The 20350-nt window shown below is 34.9% G+C and overlaps 1 protein-coding gene across 3 annotated transcripts in view; it reads left to right on the top strand.

Annotated features, from left to right (window-relative positions):
* Positions 1 to 375: 375 nt before the first annotated feature.
* LOC142354044 (uncharacterized) overlaps positions 376 to 20350 on the top strand; it is a 38337-nt gene continuing 18362 nt past the window's right edge. The window contains exons 1-7 of one of the 3 annotated variants that reach the window (XM_075406312.1): positions 376 to 743; positions 935 to 985; positions 4102 to 4433; positions 7341 to 7400; positions 11680 to 11985; positions 12459 to 12648; positions 18933 to 19146. In XM_075406312.1, coding sequence (XP_075262427.1) covers positions 4394 to 4433; positions 7341 to 7400; positions 11680 to 11985; positions 12459 to 12648; positions 18933 to 19146 — 810 coding nt within the window. In that variant the 5' untranslated portion in view covers positions 376 to 743; positions 935 to 985; positions 4102 to 4393. The remainder of the gene's footprint in view (positions 744 to 934; positions 986 to 4101; positions 4434 to 7340; positions 7401 to 11679; positions 11986 to 12458; positions 12649 to 18932; positions 19147 to 20350) is intronic. The other 2 variants (XM_075406314.1, XM_075406313.1) reach the window with 2 other exon arrangements.

The raw sequence follows: 20350 nt of genomic DNA, 5'->3' as shown, positions 1-20350 counted from the left end.
TCATACTGACCATTCTTGATTTCTTAGTACGATATTACGAAGGTGCAAAAAAGTGAATTATGATACTTGAATGATTAGCAGGTATAACGTATGACCTTTTCTGAAATTGAGGGAAATGTATCACAGTTGACCCAGGAATATACAAAGAACCAACAGCTGTAAATTTTTAGAAATTTTTCTTTCCCATTCGAGAACTCATATTTTGGAGCAGATTTTCATACAAACGCACTCAAAGGCCTGAATCTTGCTAAATGTACGAAAAAGGTTCCGGCTGCCGTTTTGAACCAAAAGATGAGAGGCGCCGTTCAAAACTGTCGTCCTTCAATTGGAGCCAAACAGACACAAACCTTAATCGACTTAGTGCTTCACTACTTTTTTGAGCACCCTGTATGTTGTTTCAAAAGCATATCAGATTAATTTAGTCCTAATTTTTATCTAGTCTCGTTTAATTTCAATTGCATACAGTTTGTTTGTTCATGCCTGTCGTTTTGGATGGGTGAATACAGACCATCTGTCACCTTGTCACTCTCCACTTTTGCAGTTCAACTTGCTTTACTCAAAGTTTTGCTCTATTTTCTGTCCTGACGGACGTTCAATCTCAATTTGAACTGCTTTAGTTTAGTTTCTTATCTCTTTTCAGCTGATTTTTGCCCTCCTATTAAAGCTGAAATTATTAAGATCAGCTCTTTGTTATATAATTTTTGCGAAGGTTTACCCGTGTCGAATTTTTACCCCATAAAGATGTAAGATTAGGGGGGTAATCGGGGGAATTTTTAACCAATTCCCCTCAAAATTCTTACATTATTTTGGGGGTAATGGGGGTAATACGCTGCAAGAGTGGGGGTAATTTTGGGGGGTAAAATGGTGCAAGAGTAGGAGAGGGGGGAGGGGGGTAATTATCCCGCTTGGAGTCCCTAATCTTACATTGTTTTAGCTCTACTCGAAAACTGACAGTCTGAAACCGCAACCTCTGTACCCTCCGCCGGTTCTCCTTACCCTTTAAACAATCAATGCTTGCCCAATTCTTGACGGTCTATCTATATCAATCTACTCCCCGTTGCCCCCATTACCCCCTTTATCTTACATCGTTTTACCCCCTAAAATAACCTCCTAATCGTAGATCTTTTTAGATGATATTTTTTTGGTGGGCGGGGGGGGGGGTGGGGTTGTAAAGTCTGAAAATTACCCCATTACCACCCATTTGGACATCAGTAAGGATAAGTGCGAGCTACGATCAATCAAAAGCATGACTAAAGTTGACAGTTTGATCAGGAGGAACAGTCTAGATGGAATTGAAGTTTTGGGAGCGGCTATAGGATCTGATGCTTTTGTTTCCTTTTAAATACAAAAACGCGTTAAAATTTCAGAGGAATTTCTAGACAATTCAGCTTATGCGGACGAACCACAATGAATGTGCCCTTGGCATTTTGCGTTTTTGCCTTGGTGCCACCAAAGTGGTCAAATCTTTGCGATGCAAATCTCCTCGGGACAAATTAAAGAAAATCGGATAAATGCAACCTTTGAAGAAATTCTGGGAGTTTTGATGTCAGATTTTTCTTGAGACGAAGCATGCCTCCCAATCAAAAACACCGGTATAGAAATCAGACGACCAGCAGATCAAGTTTAGGCTGCATATGTTGGCTCTGTTTTTCAATCCTCTGTTCTTTTAGAAAAGTTAAAAGGGGATAAACCAGCTGAAGACATCTCCTGTGTTAAGGCAGTTGAAGAATTGGGCAAAATTGCGTCAACACATCCCTCCCAAAAAAAATCAGGAAGAATTTGATAACTCAGCTCACAACAACTTGTTAGGAAATAAAAATTCCAATAGATATAAAGCTCGTTTGCATTCTTCTTCTCAAAACTATATCTGCTTGCTCGGCTGCCTCTTTTGTCTCACACCTGTGAACAGAGGAATTTGCTGCCCGACAGTAACTCAAGAACGGTTGACCTTTTTTTATCTATTTGGAATGCTGGTCAACCAGCGGCATTAGACGTTACCATCACTTCTCCATTGCAGTCAAGCCTTATTATAAAAGCGTCGGAGAAGAGTGGTTTTGCCCTGTTAGCTTCTGAGGACAGGAAGCACGAACAGTACGCCCAAAAATGTATTGAAGTCGGAATTCAATTCACTCCTCTGGCTTTCGAGTCGTTTGGGGGATTTTCAGAGCCAATTCGTAAGACCCTCAAACGAATCGCTATTCTGGCTGATAACAGAAGTTTGCGGGGTTGTTGTTAGCTTTAAATAGGTTATCTCAATCTGTCTCTGTTTCAGCAATGCGGGGGTCCGCAATCGTGATCCTTGCAATGGATGCGAGATTATAGACACATATGGGACGCGAGTAAATCTATGAATCCTTATCCCACCGTTAAGAGGCGAAAAATTTTGTTCTGGCTGTTCTAATTGAGGCAATTGCCTTTTCTTTTACATTAGTTTAGGTGTAATCAGGGGTGACTTCGACACGGGCAATTTTGTTGTCTAGTATATTTTTCACCCAGGTCAAAAGTTTCTACCAAACAGACGTAAGTCAGGTACATATAACCACGCTTTCCGTGAGAAATAAACAGCGAAGATTCACTGGCTCAGAAATTGACATGTTTCGAAAGTTATTTTAATAGATTGCTCTTTTTTAATGGTAGTGTTTTTTTATATAACTGCATTGAACAGCAAGATTGCAATCAGGTTCCTCTGTAATGCAATTCGCTCTTATTTCCTCAATTATGTCGACATGATCGAATTTAGATTGTTTTTTGTGAATGTAGAAAGCATATCCCAATTACTTTGAATTTTTTTTAAAATTAAGAGAAATCAAATAGGAATTGGTCTTAGTTGTGCAGGTTCTTCAATTAGTTGAAACGCTTTCAATTATCTGAGGGGTAAAACTAACTCAAAGTTCAGTTTTCCATTTTCCTGGTTTATTGAGAAAAATACTTGAGGAAAACGGCAACAGTTGTTGAAAATCATTACAAAAATTTGCAATTGAATGTGTGTTTTTTGCAGATTCCAGCTTTTCAAAACAAAACTTATCTATAAAAACAGAGAGGAGAGTAAATTGTGAATTCCACAAAAATTTCTATCCACCTATAATTAAAGTTCTGTCAGATCGGGCAACAAGTCTTCAGATCATGCATCAATATTATATTTCAAAAAGACACATAATTCTAATACTTTTTTCTCACATTATTCTGTAGTTGTGTACCGTTTTTGTAATCAAATTTGGTAAACATGATTTTTTGATCAGGAATCAAAAAATTTAATATTGAAACGGCGTAGAAAACGTTTAAAATGATGCAGGCGTTTCTTTTCAGAGTTACATAATTTCTCAATATTAGCAAGTTCAGATCTTAGCGCTTATCAGAACCAAAGGTTCTAACTGCATGCAAATGCCGGTCCCCTTTAGAAGATAAACTGTAGATCAAGACGTTTTTTTATTGAAAGGTGTGTAAGTTCATCTATCGAGTCATAAACATGCACCAGCGGCATACAAATGAATTATTTACCAGATACTTGGGTTTAATTTTTATCATCGATACTCTGAGAATTAGCTTCTCTTTGAATATATTTTTGAAAACTTTCTTTAATGAAATCAATAAACTATAGCAATTTTAAGAGATTTGTTCATGTTTAGAATCATTCTCTGATCTGATCAAATTCGAGTGCTTTATAGTCTGATCAGGTAGAGTGCTTTATAGCAACTTGAACACACTATCCTGCTATCTGATCATAGCAGGCTTTGGATTGCACTCCGAGAGCACACGGAGTTCCGAGCGCACGATAGTTTAATCAGAGGTCACTTCGGTCTGGGGCGGTCTGATCAGAGACGATTTCGGTCTGGACCTCAAATACAAGCGCGCATTGGTTTATACACAAATCGAAGTTTGTTATAAACACAAATAACTTCGAACGCAGGAAAGTTTTTCGAGCACAATTGAGTCTGGTCATTAATGAAGAATTTCGATCACAAAAAATGTTTTTGAATTGATGAAAAAGACCTTTTTGTCTATGGATACAATTGAAAAGGAACAATAAGCAAGCAAAAACAACGTTAATTGAGTTGTTAATATAGTTATTCAGTTTTGTGAGTGATGTTTCATCGCCCAAAGCAGGTGATCAATAATTACCACCTGCTGTGTATAAGCCACAATTGAGGTGACTTTGCAAATAGCCGACAATAGAACAATCAAACTAAAGTAAACAATGCCATCATTGCTGAGATAAACAATCACATTCACACAACTATTATTCGCATTATTATTATTATGCTGTCACGCAACCATCTTTTGATACTTTTCTCAACTCTACGAAGAAATAGATTGTCGTGGTTTGTCTCTAAGTCAGATTTCTTATCTTGATTCTCGGAGTTTACCTGTCTGTTACCGTTGTTGAGCTCAAAACATGTGTCATCCACGAGCACTTTTCGACTTCCCCTCTTCAAGTAAGTAACATAAATACAGCACAGCGCTACCCAGGTTTACCCAAAGTGGTTTTTATTTTGAAATATGGACAAATAGTTGGTATCACCTTTGTTCTAAAAAGAGAAAAACAACAGAAGCAGTTTTTCTTTCAGTATAAATTTGTTAACGAATCATATAGCTCGTCGCTGTGACGAAAACATAGCATCATTTTTTGAAATATAAGGATACCTAATTTCTGTAATATACATAGTTTGTTAGAAATTTACAGCATTCGTCAACTGTTGTGAAGTTTGACCAGGATAACCGGGTTGACATTTCTTGGGAACCATATCTAAGAACCATACATGGTTCCATATAAGCCACACAAAAATTACTTTTATGATCTTGCTATGGCTGGCATGGTTCATTCAAGATTCACGTTCAGTACAAGCATCTGGCATGGCATCTGGTATGGTTTATAAATGTTATATGGTTGCCAAGAAAAAAATTAACTAACCGAACTTGCTTTTTTGATGGTGTATTGTAGTCACAGGTTGTTCGTTTGTTTCTTCTACTGTTCAGTATTTTTAACTGTAAAAAATGAAATCTTTTTTATATGATATCCTGGAATTCAATATGAATTAATTGCCTTTTTTTCATTACAAATCAAAAAGGACTTCTCAAAGATTAAAGCAAAAAAGAATTTGCAAACATGTAGAAGACACAGCTCAGCATAACAAAGAGCATTCTAAAAAAGTTCTGTAATCAACAACAAAATTGAATACAGAAAATAAAGATAAATACACCAAAAAACACAAAATAGAAAAAACAAAAGAACACAAAAAACACAAAAAAAACACAAAAAAACACAAAAAAAACACAAAATGTCTTTCGGGTATTTTTCCGGATCCTAATCATCGTCAAAGCGATCCCAAAGAGGTGACAAGTACGAAGTATTATTCAAACCTAAACGTAGAAACTTGTTTTTGATTGCATCCGGGAACACAATCTCTGTTTTCGAACATATTTTGAAAATGAGATATAAAATACATAACTTCGTTTTGAATTTTGAGGTCATACAAGAGTCTTGTAGGATCAATTCGGCATCTAAAAACTTGGAACCTATTGTTCAGTTAGAAATGACCATTTTCTTTTGAAAAAACTGGCAAACCCACGACAAATTTTACAAAACAGTGAATTCAGTTCCAGCTTATAATTTTTTGTTGTTGTACAAAATTTTTTCAAAACATTCAAACTGGTCATGAGTATTCACATTTTAAAATTGAAATCAACGGGAGAAATATAAATGCAAGTTCATTGCTAAGAAATTACCTCTACTTGTCGTTAAATCGTTCTGCACTCACTCAGGCTGAATGTTCTTTGCAAACTTAAGACTTAAATCTTTTTATTTATTTAAAAATGAGTTTACCGAAATTCATTAAATATTGATCAAGGTAGTGTTACCTTACTTTGCCACACAATTTGCATTATTTTATTCATGAAACCTTATATGGATGGAAAATAGTATTACTCTACTGAATTAAGATGAAGATAGCCAAAATTTCAAATTGATGCTATCCCTACAACTAGATAAAAATGAATGATACTAGCAAATTTTATCAAATAAATATTTTGCATCAATTTTGTTTTGGTTAAAGACTTTTAGAAAGAGTTAGTTCAAAACAAAATTACATCTTGATACTTTAATAATCCAGCTTGTCCTATATCCATCTCGCAAAATTGCTACTCCAGCAAAAAGTTGCTGCAATGGTAGCCTGCCTGGCCGCGGTTCGGGAGATAACAGGGTCCAGTCCTCTACGAACTAGTTTTTAGCAGTATCTGGAGTTAGCTAATGCCACATTTGAGTTGTTACTATTTGTAGAGCTCAGATAAGTGGCTTCAACCATGTGTTGTACCTACCCTTAGTTGAGTTGGCGTTTGAGTTGTGGAACCAACTAATTTGAGAAGGAGAAGTTTAATAACCCAGCTTGTGGTATATCACGCCAGCAATGTTACTAAAATCTTATAAATTGATGTCTTGATCAGTTTTGATTATTTGAGGTCAAATTTCCTGGATCATTCAGCCATGTTAATGGCATGAGTGGCTTGAAAAAAAAATAATTTAACTTTTGAAGTTGGGAGATAAACTCAAATGCCAAATGAATTTTCTCACATATGAACTATAATGGTAACTTGTCTCCCGGAGTTTGGTGGAAGAGCAAATCAGTGATGAATCAGTCATCATGACACACTTTACAAAGAAATATAACACAGACAGCTCATTTCCTACGAGCAGGGTTGGCTTTACATGCGATTCGAACTTCAGCTTGGGTACTTGTAACATTTAATTTGTGTAGGAAGTCGTAACCACTAAGATAAACGGGCTTTGTGTTAATTGCCTTCAAACTAGCTGATGTATAAATTGTGTGTATACAACTATAGTACTTACTGGTTATAAGTCACAAAAGTATGACATTACTCTGCTCAGACTTCATTTTGGGGTATGAGTAATTTTCAGACTATGCAGGATAAAGTTAGCATGGGCGAACTCTATGGCCTCAATATAATCATAACGAAGAAAACTGCAAAACGGCACGTAAAGAAGTTTGAAATATTCTGTAGATGCAATGTTTCAGAACTTAATTAAGTTTTTACTCTTGAATTGTGCTCTGAACCGAAATGTGAAATTCTCTGAGACTCAAGTCCGGTGTTTCTGATATTTTTTGCTAAAATTTTGGATATTTTATATATTGAATATTTTCAGTGATACACGCGGGACACCAGTTTGATAAATAATAGCACCAATTATCGCTTTGTGGCTAATAAAGAACAATTTTTCATGTCAACACGGGTTGCAATTATTTGCTCTTCGCAAAGTTTCGTCGGCACTCAAAAAAGTGTTGTTGTTGTTGTTGTTGTTACTGAATTAAGCTTTTGTTCTGTTTAAGGTTTATGGGTTATCCTGCTCGTTCTCCTTGCAGTCCTTCCAACTACACAAGTGGTTGTTGGTGAGTATCAAGAATCGATGTTTCACATCATCTCAGATATAATCAATGCAGAATCGAGACTCTGGTCAAGGCCTCGACCGAGTGATAAAAACTGTGCTCGACTAAAAATGATACGAATTGGACGCAATGCAAAAACTTGCATTTACTTATTAATGCATTATAGCATGCAAAAAAATAATCTTCATTTCGCTACCCTTGAAAGGAAGAAAAACAGGATATTGAACATGTGGTCCGAAAATCCACAAAGACGAAACAAAGCGAAACAAAGCAGTTGCTCTTTCTTGCTCTTTTTATGCCATTCAAAATCTTTGAAATTCACGTTGCTTTATTATCAAAATGGCCAACCAAGAGAACTTTACTACAGGAAATATTTCCGAACTGAAACAAATTATTGAAAAACTTACAAATACTGTAACAAAGCAAAACCTAGTCATACAAAATCTTACGGATCGTCTCGAAAAACTTGAGAATAACCAAATTACTTCAGAAAACAACATTTATCAGTTAGAAAAACGATTAACAGCAGTAGAAAGATATCAAAACAGACCGTTTCTTATTTTTACTAACATCGACATCCCAGCTGATGGTAATGTACTCGCACCAATTTTACAAATAGTAAACAACATCTTACAGGTTAGTTTGAATCCCGACGAAATCTCGATTGCCCACCCACTAAAAAATGGAAACATTGCGCCTATTATTGTTCAATTTTTGTATTTGCAACAAAGGGACATAATTCTGAAACGTGCTTCATGGTTAAGAGGTCTGAGAAATTCGATGGGGAATCCTATTTTCATTCATGAACGACTGGCGAAAAAGGATGTTATCATTGAAAAAAAAGCTCGAGAACTGGACATTCACTATAAGATTAAGAAATCGCACTTATGGGCTTTTGATGGTGAAAGATATCAACCAGTTGACGACATCAGCGAGCTACCGGATTATCAAAGGAGACAACAAAAGAGTTTGCAAACTGTACAAAATGGTACTCCATTCATGAATAACAAAAGAACCTATGCTTTTTCGCCTGATATGGACGCAACAAACAATGGAAATGATATACCAATGAACAAAAAACAAAATATGTACGGTGTTTCATTTCAGCAAAACAAAAGTTATGCATCAAAAAACTAACATTCACAGTCTTGCTTGTTAATATCCGGTCTCTAAACAAACACCTTGAGGAACTTCAGGTTTTTTTGCAAACATTTGAGTCCCTACCAACTGTGATTTGCCTTGTTGAAACTTGGATACAAGAGGGTTCCCATGAAGAACACTTCAATATATCAGGTTATCAGAAAATAATTGCTAAAAACAGGGTGGGAATTGGTGGAGGAGTAGCCATGTTTTGCAGGGAGGATATTCTTCTGTTAGATAGCTTTCCAACGAACTATGATGAGAGCCTAGGTATAAAAATTAGAACAAATAACGAAAACTATACTTTGATTACATACTATGTTCCCCCTGGGTTCAATAAAAATCAGTTCTTGACTGAATTTGACAGCTATCTTGAGACTATGGTGGATGCGAACCAAAATCTTATTATATGTGGAGACTTCAATATAGATCAGCTATCTCTGACTCCAATAAAAAAGCGATTTGAAGATGTTATCTCTAGTAACGGTATAAACCTAATGGATTCGGGTATAACTAGAGAAACGTCGACAACAAAATCATCCCTCGATTTATTTCTGACAAATATCAACAAAAATCTATGCATAGTAAATTCTATCAGTTACGACATCACAGATCATTATTCAGTATTTTTCAGTTTAACAAAAAGTATGATTAAACCCAAGATAAAAGCATCTAAACGTCGCAGTATGTCTGCCTTCAACAACAAAATACTGTTTGAAAAATACAAAAAGGAACTGGAAAACAATTTAATCATATTTCAGAACAACAATACGGATCAATCTTTCAACGCATTTTGTAACTGTTTACATTTTGTAGTCGACAAACACCAGCCTTTAGTTGAATTAAAACAAAAGAAAAATAGGAATCAATGGGTCACAAATCGAATAAAAAATCTTTTTGCGAAGAGAAACAATGCAAGAACAAAATGGTTGAGAACACAAAACAACATCGATAAAAATAGATATCTTCAACTGAAAAGCAAGAGCACTCAAATCATGAACGACACAAAAAAACTTTTCATACAAAACAAAATTCAAAATTGTGGTAGGGACTCAAGAAAAATGTACAAAATCATAAACAAATTAATAGGCAGGAACAAAAGAAGTGATGTGAGTTATAACCTTGTTTTCAATAATATTGGAACTGATGACCCCAGTAGCATAGCTGATTATTTCAATGAACATTTTGTAAATGTTGCAGATGAAATAGTAAGCAAATTACCTCAAATAAGCTTTCCTTCATCTAATTATGCTGAAGAACAATCTATGATGCTACATGAAACAAATTTAGTAGAAGTGCTTTCACAAATAGCCAGCCTACAAAATTCTTTTGCGCATGGTGTGGATCTGATCACTAACACCTTCATTAAGAGATTTGATAGAACTTTAGCCCCATTTTTAGTTAATTACATCAATGAATCTTTTTTGAGCGGAGTTTTCCCAAATAGCCTAAAACGAGCAACTATCCAACCGCATTTCAAAACGGGATCAAAAACTGATGCCAATAACTATCGACCAATTTCGATTTTGCCGTCTTTTGGAAAAGTATTTGAAAAAATTATGAAAATAAAAATTCTCAACTACATAGAGAAATTCAAAATTCTTGGTGAAAATCAGTTTGGTTTCCGTAATCGGAGATCAACAGTTGATGCACTCGTAAATGTAGTGGAAAACATAAGGTTGGAAAAAGAAAAAGGGAACAATAGCACCACGGTCTTCCTAGATTTGAAAAAGGCATTCGACACTGTTAATCACTCGCTGCTGTTGAAAAAATTAGAAAACTTTGGAATTAGGGGTCAGGTTTTAAGCTGGTTTTCTTCATATCTCAAATCAAGAACACAGTGTGTTATATGGAAAAATAGAATATCGAAAGAACTAATAGTAAAAAATGGAGTTCCTCAAGGTTCTGTTCTGGGTCCTGTATTATTTTTACTGTACTTTAATGACTTTGTGGACGCTTGTAAATTATCCACTCCGTATTTTTTTGCCGATGATACCAGCCTCCTTTTCAAAAACAGACCAACCTATGAAGAGTTAATTACTGAAATTCATTCAGTTTCACATTGGCTACATCAAAATAAATTGGATTTAAACGAGTCAAAAACTTTTGTAATTAATTTTTTTGAAACTAAAGCAAACACAAACATTCAAAACTGCCCAGTTCAGAAGTGCAATACCTACAAATATCTAGGAGTAATTTTAGACGCGAATTTAACTTTCGAAAAACATGTGGAATCCATTTGTTTAAAATTAAAGAAGTGGATCGGAATAATTGCAAGGCTAAGGAGAACTTGCAGTCGCAACACCGTTTTGATGTTCTACAAAACTACAGTGGTACCAATTTTTGAGTATGGACTTCTTATTTATGGTGGGACAACGTTGAATAAGCTTCAAAAAATTGAACGGTTACAAAAGAAAATTTTGAGAATTGTCTTTAGAAAGAAACCAAGTGACTCCATCTTTGATACTTTATTCGAGTTCAAAATTTTGACAATTTGTGAATTGTACATAAAACATCTGCTTTCATTCAGCCTTAAATCATACTTTGGGTTACATTCAAACAAAATGATGAATGAGATTTTGACCGCAAATCAAAATTTTTCGTACAATACTCGCTCGAAAACCACTCGCATTATACAAACAAAAACGTCAAAAAGAGTTTCAACTCGGACATCTCTGGGTTATCGCGGTAGAATTTTGATAAATTTTCTACTGAAACAAAAAATACTACCTCAGCTTGAACAAGAGACCATGTCCTGTATAAAAGTTAAAAAACTAGTCAATGCACTTCAATATAGCTTGATCATTCAAAACGATACGTTAAAAAAACTTGTTTTTAAATAAAATCTGGGCGCTTAATTAAGATACGTTAGTATTTGCAAGCGTCCACTCCTGATGAAATTTTGGATTTATGGATTTTTCATAGTGGATTCTGCTGTGTCCACAACTTCTGCGTGCTTTATAAATTAACAGGAGAAATTCAAATTCAAATTCAAAATTTTAACTGCGATTAATTTTTTATAAACCAAAGCACAAACCGTTGGTTTTATATACGTTTACGTTTTCTTAAAAAAGACAACTAAGTTAGCATGAATAGTTGACGAACTGCAACGTGCAATGTTGTGAATTAGTTCCAATTATAGGAATCCTGTACAAGAGGACATGTGATGAGAAATCCTCGTCTAGTGCCATTCTGTGGAACCTAGTCAGTGGAGTTCTAATGCTGGTGGCACTGGTCATGGAAATCGCCTACTCATGCACAATGCGTATTGTATTATCCACAAGGAAAGTGTCGGACGGTGGGGTGTCCGGAGCAGGAGACGGGGGAGGTCCGGGCATGGAGGGTGGTAACAGCAGCCAGAGGCTGGCACTTAGAGCTAGAAGAGTTGTTTACTATCCGCTGATGGTGGTGGTGTTTGCCATTGCGCTGGCGGTGTCCGCCGCATTAGGTAATACCTTTGTTTACTCTTATTAACGGAGCCAAAATTTGGACCTCACATTTTCGAATTAATCACGTGAATGATCTCCAAAATTTTTTGAACTACATTTCAATATTTATTGCATTTCTTTTTTGCCTTTTCGTGTCTGACTGAATGATAATGAGATTCTTGTGTCTCAAGATTTGCTTGAAATAATGCTAAGAAGATTACATAACTTCTATATTTTTTAATTAAGAATTTTGTCAAGATGCCAAAAGAGGTCTCCTTTAGCACCTAGAGTCTCGTCTAGAATGACGTGCTCGTCCGTGCTTGTCAAGTTTATAGTCTCCACAAGAATTCGGAAGCGCTTTTCTGACGTCACATCATATTTTAAAAGGCAATGTCTCTGCAATAAAAAATTTTACTCTTTTGGAAACTTGTAAAAACTGAATCCAATTTATATAGAGTAAACATGGTAAAATGCAGCTCTAACATTCTTACAGGTATTTACGTAATGTTGACGAGTTCGTGTTGTGAATTCGTGGACACATTCACTGCAGTGTCAGTGTACAGTCATTTGATTGGGGTTCTGGTTGGACCTGCATTCTGCTGTGTCTCCTTCTCCTGGTTCAGATCAGAAGATGACGCAACCACTCAATCCTGTTCAGATGAGTCACCCGACAATGACGGCATGTATGTCAAAACAATCCCATATACCTTTTTCACATGTTTAAGATCAGTCTACGACCATAACTGTTAATAATTCTGAGTGAAACTGACAATCAGGGCATAAATGACTGAGCGATCTGAAAATGTGCCCTGTGAACAGAAAAAAAATTGCCAGAGTATACCTGGATTAGAAGAAGGTGACTAAGGCTCCAACCACAATAAGGGAGCTAATGTTTGATCAGAGGTCATTTTGGTCTGAATGGTTGTAATCACAATAATTAAAAGTTCTAATCGGGCGGATAAAGGGTATATAAATTTGAGAAACAACCTCGTATTAGGTAACAAATGTTAAGCATTATATATATAATGCCCATTAATAATGAAGAAATATATCAAAACCATTTTTCTTCAAGTCGCATACTTCGTTGGGGTTCACACTAAAAAAAGTTCAGGTAAAATTACCTGAAAAAACGCCTGAATTTATCTGAATCTTTCAGAGCGAGACGTGTCGGTTTTGAATTCAGCTAATGTTTGCTACTACCCGAGTCGGTTTTGCAAGATCTTGCAATAATCTTGCAAGATTATGCATAATCTTGCAAGGAATTCAGGCAAAATCTTGCAAGGTCAACACTTGTTTTGCAAGGCTGACATCTGAATCTTGCAAAATATTTTTCATAGTTAACAAATGAAAAGCATCCCAATAGTTCAAAAAAAAATTTTTGAAAAGCAGAGCAGAGCTCAACTGGAGCGAAGTTGTAAGAATACTTGAAACATTATACTTTGCAAACTAAAAACAATGAGTCCTATGAGAAAAAAATACACTGATAGCTTTGTCAGACAAGCTTTGGCAAGATTTTGCAAAATATAGCTGATAAGGTTCTAGCGGGACTGGCTATCATCTTAGAGGCTGACAGAAAAGGAGGTCTTACAGGACTCTTACTATATAGATGGTCTATCTTGCAGTCTACTAAAAAAATATCTAGCTTGCTTTTTCTTAAAAGGTAGTAACCAAACGTTCGAAATACTTTCAAGTGGTCAATGCAGCCCAACTGTTTTAGTCAAAATAATTAATAACGAACTAGTAAATGGAATCGTGGTAATTAAGTGGTTAAGTGGTAAGAAACAATTAAATTGTAAAACCAGTCTAAATTTTTTCTGCATTTGGAAAAATGTTTTGATGAACAATCAAGCAACCGTAACGGAAATGAATCATGTTCAAAATAACTGTTCTTCACTATGTCTCAGATATTCATGAATTACTGTGCGTTTCTGCGTGAGCACTGGTTCAGATAAACCCAGTCAAACGCACCACTGAAAATAGATTAATTTTTTTTGAAAATGTCTCGAATCTTGTATGATACAAAAATCAAAGAACTTAAAACTGCTCATTGCTAAACAATGAAGTTTTGTCTTGCCAGCAGACCAAATATGTTAAATATTAAAAAAACTAAATAGATATTGAAACATTGATTTTTTTCAGATTGAGGTTTTTTAACTTTTAGTATTTTTGTTCTAATAAGTTTTCTGAATTGACAGCGAATCGAATAACTTTGATTCAAAAAATGGTACGTGGTCCTTGTTGCATATAAGCTTAAAAAACTTCACAAATGGGTACTATATTCATATTCGGTTTTGTCAGTCATTAAAACCTCCTGATGCATGAAAGTCGGGTTACAATTTATGCTCAAGAGATTTTTGATTTTTCTAAGCCAAAATCAAGTCGGAGATGCCTTTCCGAAGATTCTTGCAAAGACTGTACTATAAATTTAGACACATTTTAAAAACTTTTTGTTTTTTGTGCACCATTCTATTTGTTAACATTTCTAAAATTTTTCTGTGTTGCATTCAGATAGAAGGGCGTTATCGGTTTCCCATGGCCATTCCCTAAATATTCAATAATTAGTTCCATAAGTACCCTTTTTACAAAATACATGCAATCAAATGTCAATGTGTTAAAACTGGTTATGGAATCTGACAATCTTATGTTTCAGAGGATTTTAAGTTTCAATTGTCCCTTTTTTATAGCATTCTAGCTTTCTTTTATTGGCTATTTGAGATAGAGACAGTGAAGTAGCGGAGTTTTTTTGTTTTCTTGCAAATGAGTTTATGAAAAAGGTTTTTTCTCTGCTGAAGTTTAAAAAAAGACTACATCATAACATTTTTTTTATCATTCAATATTGTCAACATAAGCTTTAGCAGAAGATTTTGATTCATTATTAAACAACAAATTTAAGCACGTTTGCATTAATAAGCATTGATTTCCAAAAGCTTATTGGTTTTCGGAAAAAAGTCACAACAGATGTGCACACTTTTATTTAACTGTAAAACATTACATACAGCAAAAACTACTGCAGCCATGTTTTTAGTTCAATCAAAGGCTTTTTCTGCATCGATCTTGAACTGAACAAACAAAATCTATCCGATCTTGGATTTTTGGTCTCACAAACAATTTGCAAAACAAATTTTCAGCTCAAAATTAAATTGCAAGTCTTATTTCAAACACAACTTAAAGGGTGATAATCAATACTGTATAATAATTCGGGGATAGAGATGATTTCAAAGTGATGAAAATCGTGCAACCGCTGCAAAGTCTTTTGTATGTTTTGATAGAGAACGAGTTCACAATTTGAGCTTTTTTGACGACTGAAAATTAGGGATATGAGTGGAAGAGTGGAGTTACACCTTAATTCTACTTGTGCCCCATGATCTTTGCACAGAAATATCATCATTAGTATCAACCCATAAAACTCAGGAACAAAAATAGAAGTGTGGAGACGGCGGAAATCCATGCTTATTACCCCTTAATCTAAGAAGTAATCAAGTACTTTTTATATCGTCATTTGAATGGTAATTGGTAAGATATATTAAAAATGTAAAACCAGTCTAAAGTTTTTCTGCATTTGGGAAAATGTTTTGATGAACAATCATGCAACCGTTACGACAATTGTTCATGTCCAAAATATCTTTTTTTCACTATGTCTCAGATATTCCCAAGTTACAGTGCACTTCTACGTGAGCAACGGTTCAAATTAACCAGTCAAACGCACCACTTGAAAGAGATAGTTTCTTTAAAAAATTCTCGAATCTTGTTTGATCCAAAAAAACTTGAAATTGCTCATTGCTAAACCATGACGTTTTGTCTTGCAAGCAGACCAAATATGTTAAACATTAAAAAAACTAACTATATATTGAACAATTGATTTTCAGAGATTGATGTTTTTCTTACTTTTTAGTAACTTTTTTTTATAAGTTTCCTGAGTTGACGGTGAATCAAATAACTTTGATTAAAAAAAATGGTACGTGGTCCTTGTTGCATATTAGCATAAATGAATTTCAGAAATGGGTACTATATTGATATTCGGCTTTGTCAGTCATTAAAACCTCCTGATGCATAAAAGACGGGTTAAAATTTATGCTCAAGAGATTTTTGATTTTTCTAAGCCAAAATCAAGTCGGAGATGCCTTTCCGAAGATTCTTGCAAAGACTGTACTATAAATTTTACATAATACATGCACTCAAGTGTCAATAAGTTGCAATTAGTTATGGAATCTGACAATCTTAGGTTTCAGAGGATTTTAAGTTTCAGTTCTTACCTTTTTCATAGCATTCTAGCTTTCTTTTATTGGCTATTTGAGATAGAGACAGTGAAGTAGCGGAGTTTTTTTCGTTTTATTGCAAATGAGTTTATGACAAAGGTTTTTTCTCTGCTGAAGTTTAAAAAAAGACTACATCATAAGATTTTTTTTTATCAATCCATATTGTCAACGTAAGCTTTAGCAGAAGATTTTGATTCATTATTAAACAACAAATTTAAGCACGTTTGCATTAATAAGCATTGATCTCCAAAAGCTTATTGGTTTTCGGATAAAAGTCACAACAGATGTGCACACTTTTATTTAACTGTAAAACATTACATACAGCAAAAACTACTGCAGCCATGTTTTTAGTTCAATCAAAGGCTTTTTCTGCATCGATCTTGAACTGAACAAACAAAATCTATCCGATCTTGGATTTTTGGTCTCAAAAACAATTTGCAAAACAAATTTTCAGCTCAAAAACAAATTGCAAGTCTTATTTCAAACACAACTTAAAGGGTGATAATCAATTTTGTAAAATAATTGGGGATAGAGATGATCTCAAAGTGATGAAAATCGTGCGACCGCTGCAAAGTCTATTGTATGTTTTGATAGAGAACGAGTTCACAATTTGAGCTTTTTTGACGACTGAAAATTAGGGATATGAGTGGAAGAGTGGAGTTACACCTTAATTCTACTTGTGCCCCATGATCTTTGCACAGAAATATCATCATTAGTATCAACCCATAAAACTCAGGAACAAAAATAGAAGTGTGGAGACGGCGGAAATCCATGCTTATTACCCCTTAATCTAAGAAGTAATCAAGTATTTTTATATCGTCATTTGAATGGTAATTGGTAAGATATATTAAAAATGTAAAACCAGTCTAAAGTTTTTCTGCATTTGGGAAAATGTTTTGATGAACAATCATGCAACCGTTACGATAATTGTTCATGTTCAAAATATCTGTTTTTCACTATGTCTCAGATATTCCCAAGTTATAGTGCACTTCTACGTGAGCACCGGTTCAAATTAACCAGTCAAACGCACCACTTGAAAGAGATAGTTTCTTTAAAAAAGCTCTCGATTCTTGTTTGATCCAAAAAAAAACTTGAAATTGCTCATTGCTAAACCATGACGTTTTGTCTTGCAAGCAGACCAAATATGTTAAATATTAAAAAAACTAACTAAATATTGAACAATTGATTTTAAGAGATTGATGTTTTTCTTACTTTTTAGTAACTTTTTTTATAAGTTTCCTGAGTTGACGGTGAATCAAATAACTTTGATTAAAAAAAATGGTACGTGGTCCTTGTTGCCTATTAGCATAAATGAATTTCACAAATGGGTACTATATTGATATTCGGCTTTGTCAGTCATTAAAACCTCCTGATGCATAAAAGACGGGTTAAAAATTTATGCTCAAGAGATTCTTGATTTTTCTAAGCGAAAATCAAGTCGGAGATGCCATTCCGAAGATTCTTGCAAAGACTGTACTATAAATTTAGACACAAATTTTTAACTTTGTTTTTTTTTGTGCACCATTCTATTTGTATCCATTGCTAAAATTTTTCTGAGTTGTACTCAGATAGAAAGGCGTTTTTGGTTTTCCATGGCCATTCCCTAAATATTCAATAATTAGTTCCATAAGGTACTCTTTTTACATAATACCTGCAGTCAAGTGTCAATGTGTTGCAACTGGTTATGGAATCTGACAATCTTAGGTTTCAGAGGATTTTAAGTTTCAGTTCTTACCTTTTTCATAGCATTCTAGCTTTCTTTTATTGGCTATTTGAGATAGAGACAGTGAAGTAGCGGAGTTTTTTTGTTTTCTTGCAAATGAGTTTATGAAATAGGTTTTTTCTCTGCTGAAGTTAAAAAAAGACTACATCATAACATTTTTTTTATCAAGCAATACTGTCAACATAAGCTTTAGCAGAAGATTTTGATTCATTATTAAACAACAAATTTAAGCACGCTTGCATAAATAAGCATTGATTTCCAAAAGCTTATTGGTTTCCGGAAAAAAGTTCACAACAGATGTGCACACTTTTATTTAACTGTAAAACATTACATACAGCAAAAACTACTGCAGCCATGTTTTTAGTCCAATCAAAGGCTTTTTCTGCATCGATCTTGAACTGAACGAACAAAATCTATCCGATCTTGGATTTTTGGTCTCAAAAACAATTTGCAAAACAAATTTTCAGCTCAAAATTAAATTGCAAGTCTTATTTCAAACACAACTTAAAGGGTGATAATCAATACTGTATAATAATTCGGGGATAGAGATGATTTCAAAGTGATGAAAATCGTGCAACCGCTGCAAAGTCTTTTGTATGTTTTGATAGAGAACGAGTTGACGATTTGAGCGTTTTTCACCACTGAAAACTAAGGATATGAGTGGAAGAGTGGAGTTCCACCTTAATTCCACTTGTGCTTCACGATCGTTGCACCGTAATATCATCATGTGTTTCAACCCATAAAACTTAGGAATAAAAGTAGAAGAGTGGAAACGGCGGAATTCCCTTATTTTAAGTAACCAGGTGTTTTTATGTCGTCATTTTTAACCTCAGAATAAAATTATGCCCACAATTATTTCCACCGTTCGATTAAACGAGAGAACATGTACTTTTGAAACAAAATGCGCGTTTGCAACCGATGTTGGCCTGCTAAGAAGTCAAATTTGTCCGGGACCTGAACTAGGGTTAGGTTTTGACCGATTATTTAGGTCTACATTGAACTCCGTGGGTCTTCGTGGCTCTACCCACATTTACGAGATCACCAGTCTGAGGAGGGATGGTTGCGTGGGTGGAATGGCGGGTGGAAGAGCTGGAGGAGGAGGAGTAGGAAGGAAGCAGAGCACAGGTGCCATTGGAGGGTTGAACTCAAAAAACGTTCTATTCGGACCATCCAATGCACTGACTAATCCACAGGGAAACTCTGTAAGAATTGTTTTATTAAATCAAATTATTCGTGCTTAGTCATGTGTGTCAGAGTTATATGACTTGTTTTTATGGAAGTGATTTTTAAACGTATTGCATTAAAGATCAGTACACAACTGTTAGAGAAACAAATTCCATAGAAAACTGAATTTTTAGAATAAAACACTACAATACTGAAATCGAGAGTTTTTCGAAGGCAAAATTTTTTTAAAAAAATGAGGATTACAAAACGAAAGATAAATTCGTTCATAATTTTTGAAATTCTTAATTTCTCGTTAGTTCTGAACACTGTATTTTGGCGCCAAGGTATGGTGGACAATTTTGACGTGGCATTTGGGGTAAAATTTGACCAGCTCAAAAATTCGGGAACTTTCTGAGCAAAATTTAAAGTCTTGCAGTTGGTACGGGTCCCGAACCCCAGACGAACTCCGATGATGTTTATCTGGTAACATCTCGCAAGAATCTTGCACTGAACGCTTATCTTGCAAGAATCTTGCAAGAATCTTGCAAAATTTTTTAAGATAATCGTCTGAAGATTTTGATAAAAAGCTCAGTTTTAAACGTGAAGACATCCAGCGAGAAAATAAATGAGATAAGTTTGTTGCCCTAAAACTGAACAACAAATTTCAATTACCTTTCGAGGCCATGAAGTGAAGACCAAGAAAAAAAGCATAGTCGTTCTTTTGTCACCAAACTGCCTTAAATAATTAGAACTAGACCTGTGAGCAACGAAACTTCTCAAATGAAGGCCTGAAACGCCCTCACGTCATCTCATTTAAAGCTTTCTAAAAAATTCGAGCTTGAGGTAAGACGTCTGTTCGCCTCCATTCATATCGAGTCTTTATTAGGCTTTACATTTAAGAAATCCGAGTTGTCAGCAGCGAGTATTATTATTTTACAACTTAAATGAGTCAATGGAAGGCTGATTATACGCTTTCAAAAAAGAAATCATGATGTTTTGATAGGATTTAATACGTACATGGTGGAAATCATAGGCGGTCACTTTTGATTGCCGTCCAATCCTTAAAAGTTGTTCCAGAGGAGAACGGCGTTTCTACTGAGGCTGCCACAAATAAATTTCTTGCCCAAGAAAAGCAATGATTACTCTGGTTCAAAAGTCTTTAGTTTACCGATGCAATTAATGCACAATGAGATGAACGCAATAGGCTGAAAATATTTATAACTCCTAACAGACAAAATATTA

Source organism: Convolutriloba macropyga, chromosome 15, assembly GCF_964194025.1.
Source record: "Convolutriloba macropyga chromosome 15, txConMacr16.3, whole genome shotgun sequence".
NCBI classification, from domain to species: Eukaryota; Metazoa; Xenacoelomorpha; order Acoela; family Convolutidae; genus Convolutriloba; species Convolutriloba macropyga.
This window is presented reverse-complemented; position numbering and strand designations above follow the sequence as displayed.